The sequence below is a fragment of the Telopea speciosissima genome, chromosome 11 (genome assembly GCF_018873765.1).
Source record: "Telopea speciosissima isolate NSW1024214 ecotype Mountain lineage chromosome 11, Tspe_v1, whole genome shotgun sequence".
NCBI classification, from domain to species: domain Eukaryota; kingdom Viridiplantae; phylum Streptophyta; class Magnoliopsida; order Proteales; family Proteaceae; genus Telopea; species Telopea speciosissima.
Genome location: NC_057926.1, coordinates 6,208,060 through 6,234,141, shown reverse-complemented (window position 1 = coordinate 6,234,141; position 26,082 = coordinate 6,208,060). Strand labels below are relative to the sequence as shown.

The 26,082-nt window shown below is 39.7% G+C and overlaps 1 protein-coding gene across 1 annotated transcript in view; it reads right to left on the bottom strand.

The window, feature by feature from the left end:
- Positions 1-7,703: 7,703 nt before the first annotated feature.
- The window catches only part of LOC122646544 (MOB kinase activator-like 1A), a 47,728-nt gene continuing 29,349 nt past the window's right edge, over positions 7,704-26,082 (bottom strand). Inside the window, exons 3-7 of the mRNA XM_043840113.1 lie at positions 20,520-20,628; positions 12,852-12,945; positions 11,568-11,701; positions 9,336-9,499; positions 7,704-7,864 (exon numbers count right to left, since the gene is read on the bottom strand). Of these exons, the coding sequence (XP_043696048.1) occupies positions 7,790-7,864; positions 9,336-9,499; positions 11,568-11,701; positions 12,852-12,945; positions 20,520-20,628 (576 nt within the window). The 3' untranslated portion in view covers positions 7,704-7,789. The remainder of the gene's footprint in view (positions 7,865-9,335; positions 9,500-11,567; positions 11,702-12,851; positions 12,946-20,519; positions 20,629-26,082) is intronic.

The following is a 26,082-nucleotide window of genomic DNA, read 5'->3' as shown; positions in this document are numbered from 1 at the left end:
ATAGATTCACATAGTTGGATAACCAAGTTTTGACTTAGGCAAGTCACCTGATTCGAGTAAAAGAAAAAATGAAACCTGGTCAAGAGTCATGAAGACTCACCCAAGTTTAAGAAATGATTAAACCATGTTTAAATCAGTCCTAGTTTTTATTGACTCCGTGTTTTTGTCTTGAGTTATGTACGTGAAGCTCATTAGGTCTGGGTTTTTTTTATTGGGTCATATACTATACACCATAAGTTTGGCTTATAACTAAACAAAACCCTAGAATAGCTTTTGTTGTCTTCGAGATTAGTACCATTTTTTCTTCTCATTTGTGAAGAAACAATAACCTCAGCCCCTCCTCACTCAGAGAAAGTGAAGAAGATATTAGAAAAAAAAAGGAGCATGATTCGCCTTGATCAGGTTTTACTCAATTGACTCACCAAGTTTTTGAAAAAAAAGAGTGAAATCAAAACCAGGTTTTCCAACAAGAGCTTTGTACATGGAGAAATGTGGCATTCGCAACTAGACACAGCGGGAGGTAAAATGACCACCCTCCCCTCTTGAAAGACAGAAATATCATACATATCGATGCTTTCGTGTATACTCGATCCCATTGACCCCGCGCACGCAAGAGCTCACGCTCCCCCACAAGAAACACTTCCACATATCCTAAAAAAGTTGAGATGATTAGAAATGTAGCAATCATTTGATGGTTTCAAGGTTACAATATTGCTCCTTTGGACCGCACCACACAAAGCATGGCTTAGCTGACACTCTTTCCCTAGACAGCCCAAAGGTCCCACTCCGTTTCACCCCCCCACCCCCCACACACCCTTCATAGTTCCATTCCATACCTCCTCCATTCCAACAACCTTATGAAATATCATGGACTCTCTGACTGACTCAAATCTCTCTTTTTCATTTCTGCCTTTTGCTCCCTCTAGCATATCATTCAATATGACTCAAAAGCCAAAGCAACACAGCTTCCAATTGACTTAAAGATCCTCTCCCCAGTTAACACTCATCTCCTAACTTTCTTAAAAGTCTTGCCCCCACACTCACCAACTGCTACCTCTTTACCTGACAGCACACACATGTGCTGCCTTGCACTCCGCCATCTTCATCCAGGAAACCACGTGCATTACGATTGCCTTATGTCATTGTCAGTTGTCACCTATCTAGGGGGTACCAGTACCACCCCATGGTGTCACTTATTTGGCCAAGAGATTATTGTCTGGTGGTGATGTAGGGTCTACATCAATGTGGGTCAATGAAAACATACGGAAAAGCATCAATATAGATGTGATTTTTTTATTTCATAGGGTAGTACAGTATTTTCATACATTTCCGTATCTAATTGTAGGAACCACATAATCCGGTAGCATATTTTTTTAATAAGAAAAAAAATGCTACCTGATCGGGTGGCCTGTGCGGTTCCTATAATTAAATATAGAAACGTGCAAAGGTATTGTGCTGCTCCCATGGAAAAACGAAAATCCCGCCCACAGCGATGTTTGGACATACGCTCCAATTGACTAGCATGTACGTACAGACTCTCGAGGCCCAACCAGCAATCTTTTCCCTTTTTATTATAATCTTTAAACAAAACTTATTTTTATGACCTATTAACATGATACTTATGAAATTATATATATATTTTAAATTATTTATATTTTTCTACCCCTTACTTCACAAGATTTGTGGTGATAAAAATCTAGTATGACAGGTTTGTATTGAAAATGTGGGCAAAAACAAGAAGGGAGGAGAGAGATTATATGAGCTCCAACAAAGCAACAGAGAAAGAAGACATGTAATCAATTTGGGGTGAATTATCTTTCCCTGGACAAGATTTGGGACTCTTTTTTATATTTGGGGGACCATTTTTTATGGCCCTCTACGAAGTCACATTCATAAGTTTGGGCCCTCCCAGCTGTTGATGGTTCAGGTTGGAAAGGGACCCTTTTTTTGTGTGTGTGTGTGTGTGTATGGTGGGGGGGGGGGGGGGGTTTAAAAGAAGGGGCTCTAAATTGAGTACAAAGCAGATGGTATACTAAGACCGATGGAAGGATCAAAATCCCATCTTCCCATCATCAAAAGAAATTTCGGTAATTACACACTGAAAATTAAGATTATACTACAATTCAAAATAGAAAATTTTCTCTAGATTGTACAATTAAGAATCAATTCGAGTCTATGGAAACAACCTCTATGTGAAACAGGGGTAAGGCTATATACATTATGATTTTTTCCAGACTCCGCAGTGATAGAAGCCTCGTGTATTGGGTACGCTCTTTTTATCCTGATTGCACACCTATTGTGTGATGTGATAAATTCAATCATTGAATATCTAACAAATAGTTTGATTGATCATGTAAAGCATTTCAGATTCAACTAAATTATACTAGGATACTAGCACATTTGGCTCCACCCACCTAATCTCTTTTATGCTTTAAATGATTTTAAATTTTTTAAAAATCAAAATATTTTCATATTGTTTCTTCTTTGTCATTGGTTTTCTCTCCCTCTCAAGCTTACATCTATTTCAAAAAAAATAAAAAATAAAAAATAAAAAAGAGAAGTCGTTTGAATAAAAAATAAAAAAACCTAATAAAACCGTTTAAAGTTATTTAAAATCGAAATTGTTATCCACCCAAAAAAAAAATTTTGAAATTGTTGAAATTGTTTACTAAATGGTTCGATTTTGGTTTTATCTAAAAACTCTTGCATCAAATCAAATCGAATTGTTTACGTCAAAATCGAATTGTTTAACATCCTTACAACTTCCTAATACTTGTCTCTGCAAAGGCAAAGTAGTGACTTTGTTTAGATACCACATTGCTTGTGGAAAGAAAAAAGAGATAAGTTCAAATATAGAGGTGAAAATTCCATGGGTCCCTACCCTACTCATGGAAGGAGGACCATATCTCAAGGAGCACTTTCCTTCTATAAATAGGATCAATGGCCTAAGAGATAAAAGTTCATATATAGAGGTAAAAATGCCATGGGTCCCTACCCTAACCATGGAAGGAGGACCATATCTGAAGGACACTTTCCTTCTATAAATAGGAGAAATGCCTAGGCCATATTTAACATCTCAGGTTGATTGGCCTCTCGCTCTCCCCCCTAGTCGTCACTCCTATTACTACTCTTATATTCATGGTTTTTTGTATATGTCAACAAGAATATCCAGGGCATTTAGCACCATTCTCTCTCTCTCTCTCTCTCTCACTCAAGTAGGAAGTTAGCCTAGCTAGAGTGCATTTTTGTTTTTTTGGTTAGCAGATTAGAAGAAGAAGAAAAAGAAGGGTGAAGGCCAGGCCATAATCCATCCCAAGACCTATCCACAACAATTCAAGACCTATCCATGCTGGACCATGGTCTAAATTATCAGTATCAGTCTCAATCGATACCAATAAAATATCAGTACGGATTGGACCAAATGAGCCTTGTTCGGGCAGAAATGTTTGAAATACATTTTTTGGTATCGTACACCATATCAATCAAAAATTCAAAAAAAAAAAAAATTGTAAAAACCAAAATGGAAGACAAAAACTGATATTTTACCCTTTTTCGTGAAACATTGGACAAAATACAACAAAATTACACTAAATGTGTAAAAATATTAAAAATTATTTTAAAAAATCCAGAAAATTATATTAATCAAAAAGATATTAAAAATACATAAATGTGATTTTCATAATAGAATAAGACAGCAAATGAAACCACAAAGATATATTACAGCATACTTGAATTTTAGAAAAATATAATTCCATTTTTTATTTTTAAATATTAAATATTGAAAATTTCAAAATTTTTTTTTTTGCATATTTCATGATATCTATTTATTTTAAAATTTTCTCAAATTTCATGCAAATCAACCAAAACAACAAATAGATTACATCTAACTACACTAGCAAGAATGCTGAAAAAAAGACGAAAAAAGGAAAAAAAAACCTTAAAATCGGTAGAGATGAAGAGGGTGGATTTGATGAGTGCGGCCTTCGAATCATAAAAAATGCTCCATTGGATGTTGAGAACAAGCAAAAACAGTAAGAATCCAAAATTTTCAAGTCTGAATGGATGAAAATCAGATTTTAAACCATGACTTGGGCTAAAACCAATTTCACTGATCATTCTAGGGTTTCATGTTCATATAGTGTCAATCGTCACCTTTAGAATTTGGTTCCTTAGGTCTTCAACTTCACAATGCAGTGCTTCATAAGATTTTCTTTGGCTATGGAACACAATTATAAAACTAACAAATCATATAGGGGACCATTTTTCTTCAACCACGATCAAGGAGAATCTCTTGACCGAGGCGTTTGGATGTTCGGGAGAGGGTATCAGGGGACAATATAGAGTATTATCGACCCTATACAATAAATGGTAGGCATTAATGACCTTAAGATGGTGTACTTTTCCTACACCCATGGTGCAAGAAAATTTTTTCCTTCATATATTTATGAGGTGGGATCCCACGATCTCTCACGGTGGATGCCATCTAGGCGGCTCACACCTATTCTCATACAAAAATGAAATCCCAACACTTTATTTGTCAGCTTAGTTTTTTTTTTTTTTTTTTTTTTTTTTTTAACCATATCGAAACCATTTCCTAAAAATCCAATGATCAAAATTTCTGCATCGTTCTCCTAGATATGCAATGTAAAGAAATCACTCTAGATTGCAAATATAAAAAATTAGGTTTATGGATCTCTAATATTAGCAAGCATATGGTCAAACATTACTAAAGAAGTTCCTTTTAAAGGAGTTCATGCTAGCACCGACTTGGGTATCTTAATAGGATGAAATGTCCACCTCCTATGACTCATGATATGATATAAGTGAAGTGAGAGTAGCTGTTTCTACCCAAAAACAAAGAAAACTGATAGTAGCTGTAAACCTATCATGTTGCGGTTTCCCATGATGTGGGGACGGCTTAAGATTGTTTGAGTGGATGGCGTAACTGGCACAACTTTAATGAGTAGACCCATTGCTTCCCCCCCTCCCCACCCCACCCCCACACCTTTACTCTCACCACACACACCAAATGACAAATTTGAGGTATCGTATAGTGCACAACGGTGTTTTTTTTTTTTTTTTTTTTTTTTTTCTGTTTTTATTTTTGATAAAATAGTGCACACTGGTCCTTCATTCTTGTTTCATCTCTCTTCCTGTTTCATAATATATATATATATATATATATATATATATTAAAGTTTTCTGTTCGGGAGTGTGGCTTATGCCAACACTCCCATAAGTCTATCTCTCTCCTCCCCATTTGAAAAGACACCTCTACCCCCTTGTTTTAAGGAGGAGAGAGATAGACACATGGGAATGCTGGCGTAGGCCACACTCCTGGACAGAAAACTGCTTCCCATACAAATAGTGTGTGTGGAAGAAAGTACGCCACCAGGTTGCACTGGACACGTCGACCCTATGCCCTGACATAGGGGTGCATGAAATGATCGTCGCACCCCTAGTCATTTCCGTCAATGTTCCAGGGGATGCGGTGGTCATTTCGCATGTCCTGTGTTAAGGCACAGGGGCAGCTTGCGCTACCCAACTGTGTGGCGTTTCTTTATATATATATATATATATATAGAGAGAGAGAGAGAGAGAGAGAGAGGGAGAGAGGGTATTTTGGGAAAAATTTTCTTCCACCCATAGAGGAGGGTTCACCCGCCTTTAGGGTATACAAACTCCTATAAAGTTTTAATATGTTTCCTAAATACCCTCCCTGTGCACTCTCCCATCCCACGATGAATGGGATCTTATTCACTGTGGGTGAAGGAAAATTCGATCCTAAATTTTATATAAACTATTTATCCTAGTTCTATTTATCCAGAAGATTTGGTCCTCATCTGATATTTCGATCTACCATATGGCAAGTATTCCAATCGTCTTGATAAGCTTATCGAGGGCCGTTAAAGAAATTTTTACCCCTACTATATTATGAATTATGTCTAATGATCTCATTCATAATTAATACTTGAATATTAAATAATATTATATAACTGAATAAATAAAATAATTTTTTGATTAAGAACTTAATTTGGTTGACCCAATTTAGAAGTTTTTTTAACTATATTTAATTCGTACCTTGATATTTAATTTTTAATCTACTTCTGCCATGAGACTGGGTGATGTTACATTTTCAACCATTAGATGGATGGGACACAGTTTGGATGTTCACTAATCAAAAACCCTAGAATCAGGAATTGGATTGGTGAATCGGCTTTAATTTCGGCCAATTTGATACGGGCAATTAATGGTTCAAAACCTTAGAATCATTGAGTTTTCAAATTTGAGAGCCGAATCTAGGGTTTCTGGGTCCAATTCTGATCCAATCCACAGATCAAATCGGTTGGATCGAAATCGACATGAAACAATTGGATCCCTGGTTTGAAAACCTTGGTTATGGGTGAACTGTGAAGGCCTTATTAGGTGGCCCTAGCAAATCTAAGCCATAGAATTGCCAAATGTAATCATCGAATTCAACCTAGTTTTATCAATTCATTCAATTGTGACTGATGAAGATGAGGTCCATCCTTAACAATTCCTTCTTAAACCACCGGCCTAGGGTTTACAAACCCTTATAGGGTTATAAGGGTTTTAGTATATTCCCCAAAATACCCTCTCGATATCAACAACCTCAACACCCACCCCCCCAACCCCCAATGCATCTGAACCCAGCTAGGTTAATGGATTCACCACAGCTGAAGGGAATCTTGGTCTAATTTTATTGGACAATTTTCCTCCACCCATACAAGCCGGTTCACCCACCATCCTAGGGTTCACAAACCTCTCCTAGGGTTTTTGTATGTTCCAAAATACCCTTCCGATACCTATTCCTGCCCTCTCCCATCCCTCGGTGAATGTGATCTGGGTGTAGAGAAACTTGGTCCAATTTTATTTATAAAAACTTATTTTGTACTTAAGGGGGAAAAAGATTGCTGCCAGGGAATGTTGCCAAGCACCAAGCACAGATCTGGCTCTCCTCCAGCCATGGCAGGACCTGGAGAGTCCAACGCTTGAAAACCACCACAAAAACAGGGTGGGGGGGGGGGGGTTTGGACCTGTGAAATGACCAGCCCAATCCTGTTTCTGCTGTCGTAGAGGAAATCCATTTCCACCAAGCTCTCACCTGGGGCTGTGAAATGAACACCCCACCCCTCCTTTTGGGTGCCCGTGCACGCTCCCATTGGCCCCACACTAGCACAGGAGCCACAAAACCTGTCAGAAAAACCTTCATTGGTATTTATTTCTTCTAAACATATTTGGAAATGGTTGGAGTGGGGTACAGGATGGAGTCTCGTTTGCAGATAATTTTATCATGTTTTTAAGAAAATAGATCGAAAATTATTTTCCGAATTTCAATTTGATATCTTAGTAAAATTATTTCTGGTTTTTTAGGCCTATACCTGAACAATAATTTTTTGTTTTTTTTGTTGAATCAACTAGAGTTGAGTGAAATAAAACACATCTTTCAACCAAAAAAAAATCGTTTGGGAAATTAAATTTTTGGACCAACCTTCAGTCAAGATTGAGATTATTCAACAGTAGTAAAGCAGAGCAACCAGCAGTGGAAAACCCACTGCCCGTTCAGATTCAATTTTTTTTTTCTTTTTTTCATCTTCCTTCTCATATGACAAGGAAAGCAGAATTGAGATGCAAAAACTGAAGCATAGCAACAGCCAACAAGCAATGCCAAGGAACCGATATAGTCAATAATAGTAAAGATGCATTTTATTTCCATCGTCTCATTAACTAAATTAAGCATCAATACTTTATTCTTTAGATATATTATTCAGTATGGAACTATAATGGACTCTATAAGCTCCTGAAGTGGCGCGAGCTCCTTCTTGTCAATCAACCCAAACTCCTACACAAAGCAAACAGCACAAGGGAAATGAAGCAATCAATGAATCATATGTGAGTATCAAAGAATATAGCTTCAATGCAGGTCCATAGTAAATAACAGGATTTCCACTTTCCCATGGGATTTACTCTTGATCTCACAGTAGCTTCATATTGCAGCTGATATAATGAATCAGAGCACCAGCCACCATGTAGACCTTCCACTGAGCAATTCATTCATGGGACATGATCAACACAGTTTTCTAATTCTGATCTGCAAAGTAAGCTGATGATTCAGACTGCTAAGACCCAGTTACATCTCGGAAACCCACTCTCTATGCAAGGCACGGAAATGAAACTACAATGCTAAGAAACGAAAAATTCTTCTGCATTTTAACAAAAATGACCATCAGTTTTTCTTTTTCTTTTAATACCTCCCTTTTTCCTCCTTGGGGCTTTTTCATGTTCTGCAGCAAATTCAAGGCCCCCAGGAGACCATGCTGTCCATGTAGGAAGGGGAACTTGCAGTAGTGACTATTTTATTAGTCTCAAATACTAGACATCCCACACCCAAAAAAAATTTGCAAGCATGTCTCACTCACTTAATCTCCATAGCAACCAGAGGACACCCCCTCCCCCTGTCCATCAAGAGAAACAGCGTTATCTGATGGTATTGGTTTGGGGAAGAAGACAGTAAAACATTGTTTATCTACTTATTTATTTATTTTAAGTACACCCTCATCATGATCTTAATTAGATGGGTGAAAGGTTCTCCGGGCCTACCTATTCAAAAAAATGGACGACAGTTTTACCATGCCATATAATTTTATCTTCTTTTACCTCAATTATTGTTCTCAGACTAATCGTATAAATAACTACAATTACCAAGTGACGCATTTTTCATAAACTGCAGTGAGTTAGGATTTTCTTATTTATATAAGCACCAAATCTAGGATTTAACCACCCCCCCCCCCCCAAAAAAAAAAAAAGAGTAGCCTGGATCAAGGTTTTGAAAATCAGGACTACTGCTCAAAATGTTATGTTGATTGAAAAAAACATCATGCAAGTATCCTCTCTCCAGACAGGGCAGCTGTTTTTTATATATCTACTCTCACAACCAAAGATATTTTCACTAAGAAAATCAGAATCTATAGGATAGAAAAAGAGAGGCAGAGTTCCAATCTACAGAGAATGCAAAAATACACTTCTAAAATGAAAGGATCAAGAGCAATTATGATCAAGAACCTGGATCACCTAAGAGAATTAACAGAATGGAAAATAATAAAAATATAAAATGCAAATAGATTCATTAAAAATGTTAATGTAATGCAAGGATTAACCCATAGGATAAGAGGTCAATCCAATATCATGATTGACTCATAGGGCCATACATCCATCAGTTAACAGCTCACTAGAAGTAAATCAATGGCTATTGATGCCTGCCATCCATAAATAGGAGACAAAGTGAAGTAGTTATCAAGGTAAGAAAGACTTACATATGTGAACAGTATGAAATGCTTGAAGCAGGTGTTGAGATGAGCCTCCTCCTTAAGACTCACGATCTTCTGAAAGTGCGAGTGATATATGTGGGCATATACACGGAAGAGACGTTTGAATATTGTCTTGACGACTTCTCTGAAGTTGGGAGGAAAAGGTGCTCCTACAAAAATAAAGTTAAAAGAGTGTAACCAATGCTAGACCAGGAGCAATGGCACCTGTTGGGTAAAGCCTGTAGGCTCTATACAAAGATAACCAGTGGATCAGGATTAACAAATTGCACATGCTGGAAGGCAGTACCACTATCCAATGTGTTTCAGCCAACGAGATCTTTCACTAATAAAAATGAAATTTGTTCAAATTATAGGCAAAAAATTTCCATAGACGAGCATAATAGATGGCATCTCCTGAAAGCTGGCATGGTTCTGCTATGTGGAGGCTGATGTGGCCAATCCTAACATTGGATAGGCACCTTGTATTCATGTTAAATTTCATGGTCCATCTCAAACCTATGTCCCACAATCTGGTGGATCTTTCTCCCTTTTGCATTTTCCACCATCAAAGGAAAAAAAAATATCACAATTCTAACGGTTGTATCAATAGAGACCATGTGTCACGCCATGTATCAGATATTTTCTCTAGCCACTATGCAACATGATGTGGGTTTTTCGGTTGAACTGAAAAGGTGATGTGAACAACCTATCCACAAAATCAGAGCCCAACTGAGCTGGCACATTAAAAGCACCCAAGGGTTTGGTTCTCATCAAGAGATATATCCTCAAGTGGTACTTGCCTAGAGGAACAGTTCCTCAAACTATAACACTGATGCAGTGAGTGCAGCTCCCATGGCCAGGAATGGCGGAATGGGCGTGGGGGTGTTTTAGCCCCACATCGGTCAAGTAGTGTGTGGCTGTTGAGCTTATGACACTGGGAAGGCCTCTCTACAAGCACCGCCTAGGCATCTAGGCTCTCTTGGGTCCAAGGCAACAGCACGCCTTGTTGTCACTTCTTGAGTTTATGTTGACTTTTGTTTATTACTTAGTTTTTCGATGAATATGCTTATATTATATCCTATACTTTGTGTTGGAACCGCTTCCTCTAAAAGACCAACCTTGTAGGAAAGGGAGGAAACAATATGTATATCATACAGGAGCTCTAACACGGCGCACTATCCAGAGGGGGATACAGGTGGATAAATAATTCAACACTTGCCAGCTCCCAGGGGGACTCGATACCGTGACCCCTGCCTGCTCTAATACCATGTTGGAACCGCCTCCTTTAAAAGGCCGACCTTGTAGGAAAGGGAGGAAACAATATGTATATCAAACATGAGCTCTAATACGATGGACTATCCAAAAAGGGACACGGGTGGATAAATAATTTCAACACCTGCCCGCTCCCAGGGGGATTCAATACCGTGACCCCTGCCTGCTTTGATACCATGTTGGAACCACTTCCTCTAATAGGCCGACCTTGTAGGAAAGGGAGGAAACAATATGTATATCATACAAAAGCTCTAACATGGCGGACTATCCAAAAGGGGATACAGGTGGATAAATAATTCAACACTTTGTTTATCATATACTGATTTTTTGATATTAGGTCACTACTAGCATAATTATATCATATTGCATTGATATGGCTTCTATATTGCATATAAGCATAATTACATAAAATTATCATTGCTATATTACATATAGCCATATACTACACCCGTAGGGCACCCAGGCAAGCGCCTTGTCACCTAAGCACCCCTTCAACGCCTTGGGTCACCTAGTCACCTTGACAATTATGGGCCTCTCCACCCTAAAGCTTGGGCTTTCTGGTTGGACACCATCAAATGGTATCAGAGTGGGTTGTCCATTCACCAGCCTTATGGGGGTCCATTGATGCAGTAAGTGCAGCTCCATGACTAAAAATGGGTGGTTTTAGTCCCATGTCGGTCAAGTAGTGCGGTTGTTGGGCTTATGAGCCTGGGAAGGGCCCTCCACCCTGAAGCTCGAACTTTTGGGTTGGACGTCGTCGAACACCAAATTATCACATTCTTTCAGACTACTGGAAACTACTACACCATTGGAGAACTTTTGCAAAAGTTCAAAAGATATGCAAATATCAGCTAAGAAAGAAAGCCAGAAAAGCGAAACACGATGACCTGGCATGTGTTCCAAAAGTAACAATCTTTTCAAAGGATAAATCCAAAGTATTCAAAAAAGCAATACCAAATATATTACCAAGCTTTTGAGGAAATATAGACTCATCATCAAGCTGAGCTTCAATCCAGTCCATTAGGTATTCCACATATTTGGGTGCAGAAACTTCAATGGGTTTCTTGATCTGTACACCATCTGCCCATCTATACTCGTACCTGTAGAGTTCCATTAACAAAAGTTTGGGAATTTATTGAAGATAGAAGTATGGAATACATAAAAAGACAAACCTCATTATACAATCTGTCACTAAGCTGGACAAATGATTGCAAGTAAAATCATAGGGATGCATGAATGAAACTCTCAGTTATTCCAACAGTTAAGCTAATGATATAAGCCATGATATTGTTTGGTTTTAATCCCAATTTTTTTTCAAGGAATAATATATTTCACATTGTGAATTTCTTCTTTTAGCTTATAAAAAATTCACTGAAATAAACAAAAAGTAATCTCCACAGGCCATGGTTTTCTGCTGATGTGAACATGATTTGGTCCATTCTAGCCATTTGATAGGTAGGTTTCTGTTGGATTGGCCAAGTGTCACATTTCATGGCCCATAGCCTAATGTGAGTCAGACTTAAAGTGATAGAACTATTTACTTATGAGTCTAACTCAATCTTAGTAAATAAAACTATTTACTCATAAGTGCACCTTATGTTGGATAACATTTAAACCCCCAAAGTAATAGTTCAATTATGTTTTAGTCACTCCACTTAACAATATCGGAAAACGGACCTATGGGCATGGAATTAATTACCTTCACCACCCTAGTCTGTCAAAATGTTATTAAAAATAACAGTGTAACAGTCTCTAGCAGGTAAATTTTAATAACAGGCAATTCACATCTGTAAAACTACTGGTATGTGGCCCTAGATCAGTGAAGTTGGCATTAATGCATTATTAGTTCAGGGCAGTGCACGAGATGCCTGAGCGAATTTTTATCTTGTTGGGCAACTCTACCACAGTAGTTGAAATCACCAACCGTAGAAAGAAAATCCTGGGCAGGTATCCAACAATAGTTTACAAAATCTGCTTTGGGAGGGGATAAGGCTGCGTACATTATGACCCTCCTAAGACCCCACAGTGGCAGGAGCATCATTCACTGTGTGCGCCCTTTTTTTTTTTTATTACTGATACCACAAAAATAAGGCTATTTAAAATTTCTCAACTCAGATGATTCAATATGTTTAAGAAATTGGGCCACACGAAGGGTCCAATCTGTATGCCTTCCATATTATAAGAAGAATAGGAACTGATATAGACACTAAGATAAAACTAAAGTTCAATAGGTGATGCGATAAGCCATACTTGGGGCCAGCAGTCATTGTAGGACAGTTCTCAGGAGTGCAGAACTCGGTGAGGGTGCCGTAGAGCAGATTCACCTGATTGAAGAAATCCACAGCTGGGGGGAAAAAAAAACTTTCAGCTTCAAGTTTCGCTGCATAACTTATAACAATAAATTGAGAGAGAAAAAGGAACAAAATGAATTAAAGGGTGTTTGGACTGTGGATTTGAGGAGTTGGATTTGGATTTAAGGCCCCCATATCCAAATCGAGTGTTTGGTACTTCAATTTAACAAATGAAAATTTTGGTCTTGGGAGTTCCATATATAACCTGTTTGTTTTTTTGTAAGGTTCTCCCTCCAAATGATATTTCACACGAGAAATACGCAGGGTGTAAAATTTATCTTATTTTTTCTATGTCAATTTTTGCATTTTATGTTAAAACAAACATTTGTTGGGAATAATAATCCCACATTGGAAAACTCTGGGACCTTGGATGCCTTCAGATACCAGTTGGGCCTATCAACTAATAGCTTAAGCTTTTGGGTAAGACACTTCAACATGTTGGAAAATCCTAAAATACAGGAAAATATTCTTTTGCCGCCTTTTCACATGGAAACAAATAGAGCCATTACTTCAAATCTCATTAAATATGGTGCTTCAAAATAATGAGGGTGAGGGTGTTTTTTTCCAAATCCATTCCTGCAAGAATTGGAAAATTGATTGAGGCCCGAAAAATTAGTCCGTTAATGCATTTCAGGGTTCAAGAAAAGAATCTAGAAGCAAGAAATATGACCAGGATCACTGTAGAAGTCGATACAATCAAATTTCAGGACAGAGTAGATGAAAAATAATAGTAGTTTAATAACTCAAAAATCAAACCATCAGATTAGGCCACAAATCTGGATGACTGTTGAAGGCAATCTGATCTAATGAAGAAGGCAACAATCAGCTCTACGGACCCAAACACTAACTAGAATCTCAGATCTGGAAATCAGAAGCGATATATAACTAGGATATTGAAGTGATGTGTTGAGATGTGTTACCCAATATTATAAGGGTACTTTTGGTATTTTATTTATGCTTTATTTATGTACTTTTGAATAAGGGTAGAGTTGTAATTTGGACTGTGACACTGTTCTCGTGAACAGTGTCGTGAACAGTGTTTCCTTTTTGTAATCTCTTTTATTATTATTATTATAAATAGAGCGCTTGACTGATCTCATTGATCATTCAAGCATTCTCAGAATTCAGGTTTTGATAACATGGTATCAGAGAAGCTTCTCTGATCTAGGGTTTTCAAAACTCTCCCCTCTCCATCGATTCCTTCTCTTCCCTTCTTTTCATTGACTTCCTCTCTCTCTCTCCTTTCTCTTTGCTTGGTTCTCTCAACCCTTCAAGGGCAGCACTAATGAGGTGATCCAATTATGGTTCGAGTGCTGCCCTCCAATCCACCTCAATTTTAATGCCCTAAAAGTTGATCGATAGCTGCTGCAATTATCTCTCTGCGATTTGGACTGCTTCAACCTTTTTTTGGAAATCGATCTCACAACTCTTGGAAGATCGATTACTTCTTTTGGAGCATCATTGGCAGGGCTTCAGACAGCATCTATCATACTTGGATTATTATCAATTGAAGACCTCAAAGCTTCAGCCCCTTTTTTTCCCTTCTTATCGATCTCAACTGTCAGGGTTTTGTAAAACCCTGACACATTATCGATTTGGAATTTTTGGGCTGCTGTTTGGGGAGTTTTTTTGTGGGTTAATTCCCTACTCATACTGCTGCAATCGACCACTGTTTCACACCAATTAGTGCAGTTTTTTTCCTGCAGATCAGAATTTTAAAATTCATAATCGATTTCAGCCTAGCAAGGTTTTTTTGAAGATCAGTTTTTTTTGTTCACCTCAAGGTTCGACATCTGTCTAGCTGTCCTATGGGTGACTCAGAGATAACCTCGGCTACTTCTGGAGGAGATCAGACTAGGAATGAGTTCCTTCCTTATGCTGCAGCCATCAAGCTTGATGGTACCAACTACCTAATTTGGGCCAGATCATTATTCCTGACTGTGGCTGGTAGGGGACTCACTGGCCATCTTACTGGTACCACCAAACAGCCCATTGAAGAAGGTGCTGCCCGTACTAAATGGGCTGCCAATGATGCAATGGTGATGTCCTTTGTTCTGAACTCCATGACAACTGACCTCTCTAGTCAGTATCTTCTCCTTGACACTGCTACTTAGATATGGACTGCTGTCAAGGGTACTTATGGTCGTTCAGGGAGTGGTGCTCAGGTTTATGAGATCAGGAAAACTCTTCAAAACACTACTCAGAAGGAGATGACAGTCACTAAGTATTATGCTGCCCTCAAGTGCTTATGGCAACAGCTGGATCACTATGCTAGGTTTCAGCCTACTACTGCTGCGGATATTACTGCCTACCACACATATGTAGATCAGTTTCGGGTCTATGATTTTCTGGTTGGACTCAATGATGAGTATGATCCTATTCGGGTGCAGGTTCTTGGATGGGTTCCTGTCCCCACTTTGGAGGAAACTTTTTCCTATGTCCACAGTGAAGAGACAAGGAGGGCTGCTATGATGATTACTCCTAAGGTTGAAAGATCAGCAGCCTTACAGACTGCTGGTTCCACTATTGATACTTCTGCTGATACTGTTGCTGCTAATGCTACTGCTAAAGAGCCTATGAAGTGTGACCATTGCCACAAACCCTATCACACTAAGGCTCAGTGTTGGAAGCTTCATGGGAAGCCTGCTGATTTTGAGAGCAAAAGAGGTCGTGCTAAGTCTAAAAACAAAGCCAATCACACTGAAAGTGTAGCTCCAGCTCCCACTACTAACATCGGTTTCTCCCAGGAAGAACTTCAAGCTCTCCGGCGTCTGTTGACTTCATCTGCTGCCTCTACTACATCTACTGCCAATTCAGGTTCCTTCTTTGCCCGTGCAGGTATTTCCTTTGCTGGTCACTGTGCATCAGTAGTTTCCACTCCTTGGATTATAGACTCCGAAGCTACTGATCACATGACAGGTTCCTCCAGTATTTTTAACACTTACTTTCCTGCTTCTGGTAAGGACAAAGTTAAGATTGCTGATGGGTCCCTCTCCTCCATATCCGGGAAAGGATCCATTAGCTGTTCTCCTTCTTTGACATTATCTTCTGTGTTGCATATTCCCAAGTTTACCACTAACCTTCTCTCCATTAGTAGTATCACCAAATCTTTGAACTGTAAAGTAACCTTCTTTCCTACTCATTGTGTTTTTCAGGAACTGGACTCGGGGAAGACGATTGGATCGGGTAAAGTACATGGCGGATTGTACCTGCTTGATAGAGATCCTACATCTACGCAGGCATTACCTTCTAGGCTTTGTTCCCCAGCATCGTTCTCTTCTGAATTACACATATGGCACTCTAGACTAGGACATCCCCCTTTAGGTACCCTATCTACTTTATTTCCAGCATTAAGTACTTCATGTAATAAAGAAGATTTTTTTTGTGAGCCTTGTGTCTTGGCCAAACATACACGTTCAAATTATCCAACTTCTAATAAAAGATCATCTTCTTTATTTCATGTTGTTCATTCTGATGTGTGGGGTCCTAGTCGAAAAGTTTCACTTTCGGGTCATCGGTGGTATGTCACCTTTATTGATTGCTATTCCAGGTTCACTTGGGTCTATCTTATGCACAGTAAAAGTGAGGTTTTTCTTGTTTTCAGCACTTTCACAAGCTGGTTCAAACTCAATTTAATGCCAGTGTTCAGACTTTAAGGAGTGATAATGGGAGAGAGTATATGGAAGGTCAATTCCAAAAATACTTGGCTGCCCATGGCATCCTCCATCAGACCAGTTGTGTGGATACTCCGGCCCAAAATGGTGTGGCTGAGAGGAAGAATCGCCACCTCTTGGAGGTAGCTCGTGCTCTTCTGTTTGCCCGTAATGTCCCTTCCGTTTATTGGGGGGATGCTGTTCTTACTGCAACCTATTTAATTAATAGGCTGCCCAGTCGGGTCCTTAACTCTAGACCCCCTGTTGAGCTATTACTTGGCTCTTCCTCCTTTGTTGTTCCCTCTAAGGTTTTTGGCTGCATTTGCTATGCCAAGGATACAAGGTCCCCGGGCAAACTTGACCCACGTAGTCTTCGGTGTATTTTCTTAGGGTACTCTGCCACACAGAAGGGGTACAAGTGCTATCACCCTCCATCCCGCCGGACTTTTGTCAGCATGGATGTCGTGTTTCATGAGAGTATCTCCTACTATGTGTCCCCACATCTTCAAGGGGTGAGTATTAGCGAAGATGTGTTGACTTTAGACTCTCCACCTCCACTCCAGTTGGTTCATGATGAGGCTAAATCTATTCAGCCTACTTCGCTCGTTCAGCCTCCTTCTAGTCCTCCTCCTCCCCCTGAGTCAGGGGGAGAGGTTCCTGTACAAGGGGAGCAAACCACACCAGCCCAGACTCCTGTCCAGAGGGCCATTAGTGAATTTCAGGGTATGATTGATGCTAGCAAAATGAAGACCTATGCAAGGAAACATAAGCAAGTTCAATCAATGTTGCTCCTGCATCATCCAGTTGCGAACCTGGATCCAGAACTCCGCCTCTCCACCAGGTAATATTCCTTCTCCTGAGTTGCCTATTGCCCTTCGCAAAGGTGTCGAACTTGCACTCAGCATCCCATATCTCATGTTGTGTCTTATGACTCCCTTTCCCCATCATTTCGTGCTTTTATTTCTTCTCTTTCTTCTGTTCGTGTTCCTAACAATTGGCAAGAAGCTCTATCAGATGGAAAGTGGAAGGCAGCCATGATGGAAGAAATGGAAGCTTTGAAAAAAAATAACACATGGGAGCTTGTGGTTCTTCCACCTGAGAAGAAAACCGTTGGATGTAGGTGGGTGTTTGTGGTGAAACAGAAGGTGGATGGCACTGTGGATAGGTATAAGGCACGACTCGTGGCCAAGGGTTTCACTTAGACATACGGCATTGATTACCAGGAGACCTTTGCACCTGTTGCAAAGCTGAATACAGTTCATGTGTTGTTATCATGTGCTGTCAACCTTGGTTGGGATTTGCAGCAGCTAGATGTTAAAAATGCCTTCCTAAATGGAGCACTGGAGGAGGAGGTATATATGGACATTCCACCAGGGTTCTCTTGTGACAGAAATAAAGGAAAGTGTGCCGGCTAAAGCGTGCACTGTATGGGCTGGAACAGTCACCCCGAGCTTGGTTGGTCGATTCCACAAGGCCATGATTTCTGTGGGCTATAAACAGAATAATGCTGATCACACACTCTTTATTAAGAGGGTTGGTGAAAAACTCACTGTTCTTATAGTCTACGTGGATGACATAGTGGTTACTGGCAATGATGGTGATGAGATCAGACAGTTGAAGACCTTCCTCGGCCAGGAGTTTGAGATCAAGGATCTAGGGAAGTTAAGATACTTTCTTGGGATTGAAGTGGCCAGATCTTCAAAAGGCATATTTCTCTCCCAAAGAAAGTATGTCCTAGACTTGTTGGCTGAAACAGGTTTGCTAGGCTGCCACCCTTTGGATACTCCTATGGATCCCACTGTTCGTCTCAAGGAAAATGAGGGTGAGCCTGTAGATAAAGGCCGTTACCAACGGCTTGTAGGGAAGCTGATATACCTTTCACACACTCGTCCAGACATTGCTGTTGCTGTGAGTGCTGTGAGTCAATTTATGCATAATCCCTACGCTTCACATATGGAGGCAGTTCTTCGCATTCTACACTATTTGAAGTCAGCTCCTGGAAAAGGCATTCTTTTGTCTTCACATGGTCACCTACGGATAGAAGCATACACCGATGCTGATTGGGCTGGTTCTGCAGATCGAAAATCTATTTCTGGGTATTGCTCCTTTGTAGGTGGAAATCTTGCCACTTGGCGTAGCAAGAAGCAAAATTTAGTTACTCGTTCTAGTGCCGAAGCTGAATTTAGAGCTATGGCACAAGGGATTTGTGAGTTACTTTGGCTTAAAGGTCTGCTACAAGATCTGAGTATTCCTATTCGCCTTCTTATGATGCTATATTGTGATAACAAGGCTGCAATTAGCATAGCACACAACCCGGTACAGCATGACCGTACCAAGCATGTTGAAGTGGATAGGCATTTCATCAAGGAGAAATTAGAAGATGGACAGATTTGTATTCCCTTTGTGACTTCTTCTGATCAGCTTGCTGATGTCTTCACCAAGGGATTGCCTGGAAAGTTGTTTTATCCTAGCCTAGTCAAGTTGGGTATGTGTGATATCTATGCCCCAACTTGAGGGGGAGTGTTGAGATGTGTTACCCAATATTATAAGGGTACTTTTGGTATTTTATTTATGTACTTTTGAACAAGGGTAGAGTTGTAATTTGGGCTGTGACACTGTTCACGTGAACAGCGTCGTGAACAGTGTTTCCTTTTTGTAATCTCTTTTATTATTATTATTATAAATAGAGAGCTTGACTGATCTCATTGATCATTCAAGCATTCTCAGAATTCAGGTTTTGATAACATGATGTAAATAACAATTGAGTAGAGAGAGTAAGAATAATAGAAAATCAGGAAAACAGGAGAATATGAAGAAGATATTCTAGAGGAATATTAAGAAGAACAAGGAAAGAAGTACCTGACAGCCAGGAGAGATCAGAACTAGAAGAAGAAATAGAAGAAAGAAGCAAACGGCCAAGAGAGAAGCCTTCAGTGACATATCCAAACTTCAATAGCTCAAAAACTCTTGAAAAAAATAAGCAATTTCTATTATCAAATCATGTCTATCTGTCAGGGGTGTATATGTATATATAACTGTTAGAAATTCCTATCTAGACTCGTAGAAGGACTCAAAATCTCTATTCACTATAAATAAACTGATAGCAGAACTCTGTCTAACTCAAACACTTAACTACTAATCTCGTGTACTAACTCCACCCCACTATATAGGCTTAACTACTCAAAGCTTGTTTTCAGCCCATTGGACTGCCAGTCTGCCACCTGTCCCTTCTGGGCCTTAGGGACATACGTATAGGCATCATAAGGGATCATAGTCTCTAGCAACTACATCATCCCAAGTGGAACTTCATCTCACTATATAGGGTTTAAAACTGCTTGGATTTGAAGCATATCCATGTAGGTCCATGTCCAAGCCTGGTTGGACAGTTGGTCTAAATCCAAATATGGAACCAGGTCAAATCATGTCGATGAATCAATATCCAATCGAAAACCGATTGGATCCCAATAAATGGATTAAACCTGGGCCAGATATAGGATTTAGCCTTACTTTTAATTTAATACATCATATGCCTAACGGATATAGGATAAAGATCAGGCCTGAATCCAGTAAAGATCCAACCAAGAAAACCCAAACCCCAATCTAAACTATAATCCTGATCCAAATCCTTATTAATTGTCTTCTCCAACCAAACTCTTACTTTATCCAAAACAGTAAATTTATGAGAAACATTGGGGGTTTCAAAATCAGGATTTAAGAATTCTGATGTCAAATCCAAATCCACAATCCAAACACACCCTCAAGAATGACTCCAGAATACAAAAAAAAAACAACAGTATAGCAAACATTGTACTTACTGAAACCATATAACAAACATTATTATTTCAAAAACTATAAAAAAATCTTTAATACTTTTTTTTAGGAAGGTGGAGAGAGAGAGAGAGTGGTAGTATTACTATTGACAGCAAGCCACTCATTGAAATCCTCCCCTGGGGGAAGTCTTACTGCTTCCCTTAGGTTTCCACTACCCAAGGTGGCATCGATGTGCTTTCTTAACTGAGCCCCCTGCATTTTAACAACCAGAGATATCAGAAAATCGAAGATCCTTAAGCTGGTCTTATTACATATAGCAAAAAAATCTAGACACCAGACTCTACTATTCACTAATATGGAAACTGGAAAGAAAATTATTGTGTCAAGTTTTTAATGCTGTAGCCCTGCATTACAGTTGTCCTCCTCCAGGTATCAGACAAGCTAAAACAGTGAACTGGAAAAATTAAATAGGACCTCCAAGAAAGGCAACTCAATTATATCAGTTCAGAAGCCTAATATGACAAGTTTCAAACAAAATGTTCTTCTCATATACCAATGGCGTAAAGAGAATTAATTATATAAAAAAAGGGCGAGGGTTCCCTACACTGCCCAAGTGCAGTTTTGGGCAAATAAGGAACCCCCTTTGGAATCTCACAATAGAAGTGGGGGCATTTATGACATATCACCCCCTCACATGAACAGTGATATGTTAGGAGGTGTGCATTTCATTTTTGAGCTGGCGTTGTATAGAACTTTTTCCCTATACAAAAATAACTAGCAATTTTCAAGTTCACTTCTCATATATATAGCCACAGAGCTGCATAATTATTCCTCTTCTCCTTGCTCTGTTTGTTTCAGCGTAAAATTTTACAAATTTTACTTGAAAATTTTCACTCAAAAAAATTGTGTTGAATTATGTATACCAGAATACCGTGGGGGTATTCTGGTCATTTTAGAGCTGTGTTTTACTTTATCTGTACCTCCTAGTTAAGTGATCTGTACTAGGGATATTTTTGGTCATTAGTTTATAACCCTTTTATTATAAAGACAAGGCTTGGTTGATCATATTGATCACTCAAGCAATTATTCTTTAATTCAGATTTACTAACATGGCATCAGAGCAGGTTTCAAATTAGGGCAGTCTCCTCTCCTTCCATTCTCAATTTCCCCTCTCTTCCTTTCATTCTCGAGCTCTTCCTCCCCTCTCTTTCCCTTGGTTCTCCATCCTCCCACTAGGGCAGAACTGATGAGGTGATCTACAGATCCAGTTGCTGCCCTCTATCACCTCATTCATGCTATAAAAAAATTTCAGATCGATAGGAGCTTGTACACTGTCTGCGATAGTTGAAGACTTCAAGTTTTTTGGACTGATTCATCTAATCTGCCATAGAATCTCTCCACATTATTGAGGCTCAAGAACTGCAGCAGATTTATATTGGACAAGGTTCTATCTCCTGCCACACTGCGGCTTCTCTCCCTGATCAACTTTGCTCTCATCTGGGGTTTTTTTCAAAACCCTGCAAATATCGATTTGGGGTTTATACTTCTCTGTTGCTGCTATTTTTGGAAGGTTACTTCAGTACTATTAGAAGCACACTCGATCCAAGTTTCATCTCCTTCTGGTGGTTTTTTTATTGCAATCTGCCCTCCATCGATTTCACCAAAATCATGCTGAAAAAGTCAATCTATAGGATTTCACTGTCAGTTGCTGCTGGTTTTTGGAGACAACTCTGCTTCTATTTAAAGAGGTCTCCCCTCCAATTTTCAGCCCTTACCTTGGAGTTTTTATTGGGTTTCTCATCACCACAGCCCCTCTCTGCGATTTGAGTTTTTCTGCTGCCCAATGGGTGACTTTGAGGTCTCTACTGGTACTTTTGCTGCTGATGGGTATGGTAGGCATGACAACCGTGACCTTCTCCCTAATCCTATCAAACTAGATGGGAGAAATTACCTGATATGGTCTCGCTCTGCCTACTTTGCCATTGCTGGCCATGGCTTACTGGCCATATTGATGGTTCTGTTGTTAGGCCAACTGAACCTGGTCCTCTTCTGAACAGGTTGATCTCCAATAATGGTATTCTAATGTCATATTTGATTGGCTCGATGCAATCAGACCTTGCCAGTGGATTTCTACTTCTTGAAACAGCTGCCCAGATCTGGTCTGCCTGCAAGGAAACATATGGACAGCTTGGCAATGATCCAGGTTTATGAACTCCGGAAGAAAGTCCATACCACTCAGGGGGAGTTATCTGTCTCCAAGTACTATGCTACTCTTTGCAGCCTCTGGAAACAGTTGAATCATTTTTCTAATTACCATCCTTCCACTCCTGGTGATATTGCCTCTTACAAGAAGCATGTTGACAAGATACAGGTCTATGACTTCTTGGCTGGATTAAATGTGGATTATGATCAGATTCGGGTTCAAATGTTGGGCCACTCTCCTTTTCCCACACTTGAACAATCCTATGCCTTGGTCTCCTTTGAAGAAAACCGTAGGGCTGTTATGCTCCATTCTCCACCTACTGAGAGATCCGCACTCCAGACTGCTTCCACTTACATCCCTGTCACTGCTGGAGGCATTGTCACTTGTGAGCACTGCAATAAGCCCTACCACACCAAAGAAAAGTGTTGGAAACTTCATGGGAAGCCAGCTGACTTTGAAGTCAAACTGGCTGCCAAGAAGAAACCAAAAAAGAAGGCCCATCACTCTGAGTCTGTTGCTACCAATCCCCCTACTGACACTAGTCTATCTCAGGAGGATCTACAGGCATTCCTACGTGTGCTAAAGTCTTCCGCTATTGCTGCCTCTACTACATCCGTACTGCCAATTCCCCTACTCCTTCAGGTTCAAACTTTGCTTGGTCAGGTATTTCATTTGGTGGTCATTGTGCTTCTGTAGCTTCCCATCCTTGGATTATTGATTCTAGAGCTATAGATCACATGACCGAGTCCTCTAGCCTTTTCCATCGCTATTCTCCCACTTCTGGGAAAGACAAAGTCAAGGTAGCTGATGGTTCCCTTTCTTCCATCTCTGGAAAAGGAATCATCAACTGCACTTCTTCTCTTCCTTTGTCTTCTGTTTTGCATATTCCTAATTTTACTAAACCTTCTTTCCATTAGTAGTATTACTCGTGACCTTAACTGCAAAGTAACTTTTTTTCCTTCCATTTGTGTTTTTCAGGATCTAGCCTCTGGGAGGACGATTGGATTGGGTAAAGTGCACAGTGGCTTGTATCTGCTTGATGATGGTCGTCTCACTCCACCACCATTACCTTTGACCCACCAGAATTCCTTAGTCTCTTATGAAATTTACCAATGGCACTCTAGATTAGGTCACCCTCCATTAGGAATTTTAGCAACTTTATTTCCTACTTTGGTCAAAAAATGTGATAAGAATGAATTTTTTGTGAGGCTTGTGTTATGGCCAAACAGACATGTTCAACTTATTCAGTTTCAAATAAAAGGAGTTCTTCGCTTTTTCATTTGGTGCATTCTGATGTTTGGGGTCCTAGTCGTAAGACTTCCCTTTATGGTCACCGATGGTTTGTTTCCTTTATCGATTGTCATTCTAGACACACATGGGTTTATCTTATGCACAGCAAAAGTCAAGTTTTTCCTGTTTTCAGCATTTTCATAAAATGGTCCAAACTCAGTTCCAGGCTACTCTCAAGGTATTGAGAAGTGACAATGGCACTGTGATGCAGATTCATCACCAAATAGGGCTTGTTTCATTGGGAATAAGTCAAGGGTTGAGTTACATACATGTTGGGCCTTTGATCCCATGGGTTTCTAATGTAATAGGCCACTTTTATGGGCCTAAAATATGGGTATATAGGTTGCATACGGGATTAGCCCAATACTTAGTTTATTTTTATGTTTTTTAATTGAACCGGTTCAAATTGGTTGCATTCAATTGGTTCAATTTAAGTGATCATGTGACTTGGCTAAGTAGTCATGTGACAACTTAAGTGGTCATGTGATGTAAGTTAGGCTGGATTAGGGCTCTATAAGTCCAGCCATGTTTTGAGTCTATTTCTTTTAGTATTTTAGTTTCCTAGTTAGTTTAAGTTGCCTAATAGGTTAGGGATAGGGTTAGGCCATTCCTTTTTAGTGTCTAAGTCCATTTTTGAGTCTTCTATATAAGTTTGTAAGGGAGGCCAGCATTGAATACGAATTTGATTAATAAAAATTAGCTTTATGCTTGCTGCCATTACTGCTGCTCTTTGTGAGTGTATATCCTTGTGGATCTCAAGGTGGTGAAGGGTAGGTGGACTCCTGCGACTCCTTGCATTGTGAAGATCGGGAGGTTTCTTCAAGTTATCAAGCTGCTGCCATTGTTCTCTACAATCCAGTAAGTTTGAACCTGCTATTTGTTTTTAAACCTTCTTCTACCAGCCTTTATCTTCCCTTAGACCTAATCCACAGTCCCCTTCCATCCATCAAACCCTAATCTCCATTAAACCTGCAACTCCTACTTCAACTAGGACTCCCTTATAACTACAGATCTGGCCATCAATTTCGAACCATACTTCCAACCTATATCCCCCACACGTCTCCCTACATTCGACCTTAAACCTTGCCCTTAGTCTCCACTACAACCCCTCCATTCCTTGCTCCATTAAAACCCAAACCCAAAACCCTAAAATTCAATTCTGCCCAAAATTGCAGAATTTCAAAACTCATCCAAACCCTAACCTTTTTATATCATATTGACCCCCTAGACCTGCCCATTAATACCATATAAACCCCTTTCCCAATATCCAACCCAAACCCTAGGAATTGACCTATATCCTAGTGCTGTCCATTCGAACCAGCAGCCCCTTTTGTTATTTGATCCTGTTGTTTGGCTCCTAGTAGGTCTCCTACCTATCTAGGACTACATTACACTGAGTATACGGAAACTCAATTTCAAAAATATTTTGGTGATCATGGGATTGTACACCAGACTAGCTGTGTTGATACCCCAGCCCAAAATGGTGTGGTGAAAAGAAAGAACCGCCACTTGTTGGAGGTGGCCAGGGCGCCAATGTTTTCACGCCATGTTCCCTCCCAAATAGTACTAAAACTCGCAAAATTTCGGTTGAGATATCGAATATTTCAAGTATCTCGACTTGTCCGAAACGAAACGCAAGTCCGATATGAAAAAATGCAATATTTCGAATATTTCAGAAATTTCGATCATCTCGTTTCAGAAATTTCGGAAATCTCGGTAATTTCGGTAATCTTGTTTCGAAAATTTCAGAAATCTCGGTCATTTTTGGCATTTTACACCCACAGAAAAAATACCATATTTCGACAAAATTTTGTCTCGAAAATTTCGGTCAGACCGAAACACCGAAACGAAACGAGATTTAGTACCATGCTCCCAATATTGGGGGGATGTTGTTCTCACTGCAACCTATCTCGTCAATCGTTTGTCTTCTCGTGTTCTTGACTCCCATAGTCCAGCTGAGCTTATACATGGGAGCTCCTCCTTTGTGGTTGCTCCCAAGGTGTTTGGTTGTGTGTGTTATGCTAGAGATACGAGATCTCCAGGCAAACTTAAACCTTGCGAGTTGCGATGTATTTTTTTGGTTACTCACCAACCCAAAAAGGTTATAAGTGTTACCATCTCCCTTCCCATCGTACTCTGGTCAGTATGGATGTCGTCTTTCATGAAAGTCTTTCCTATTATTCATCCCCACATCTTTAGGGGGAGAGTTCTAG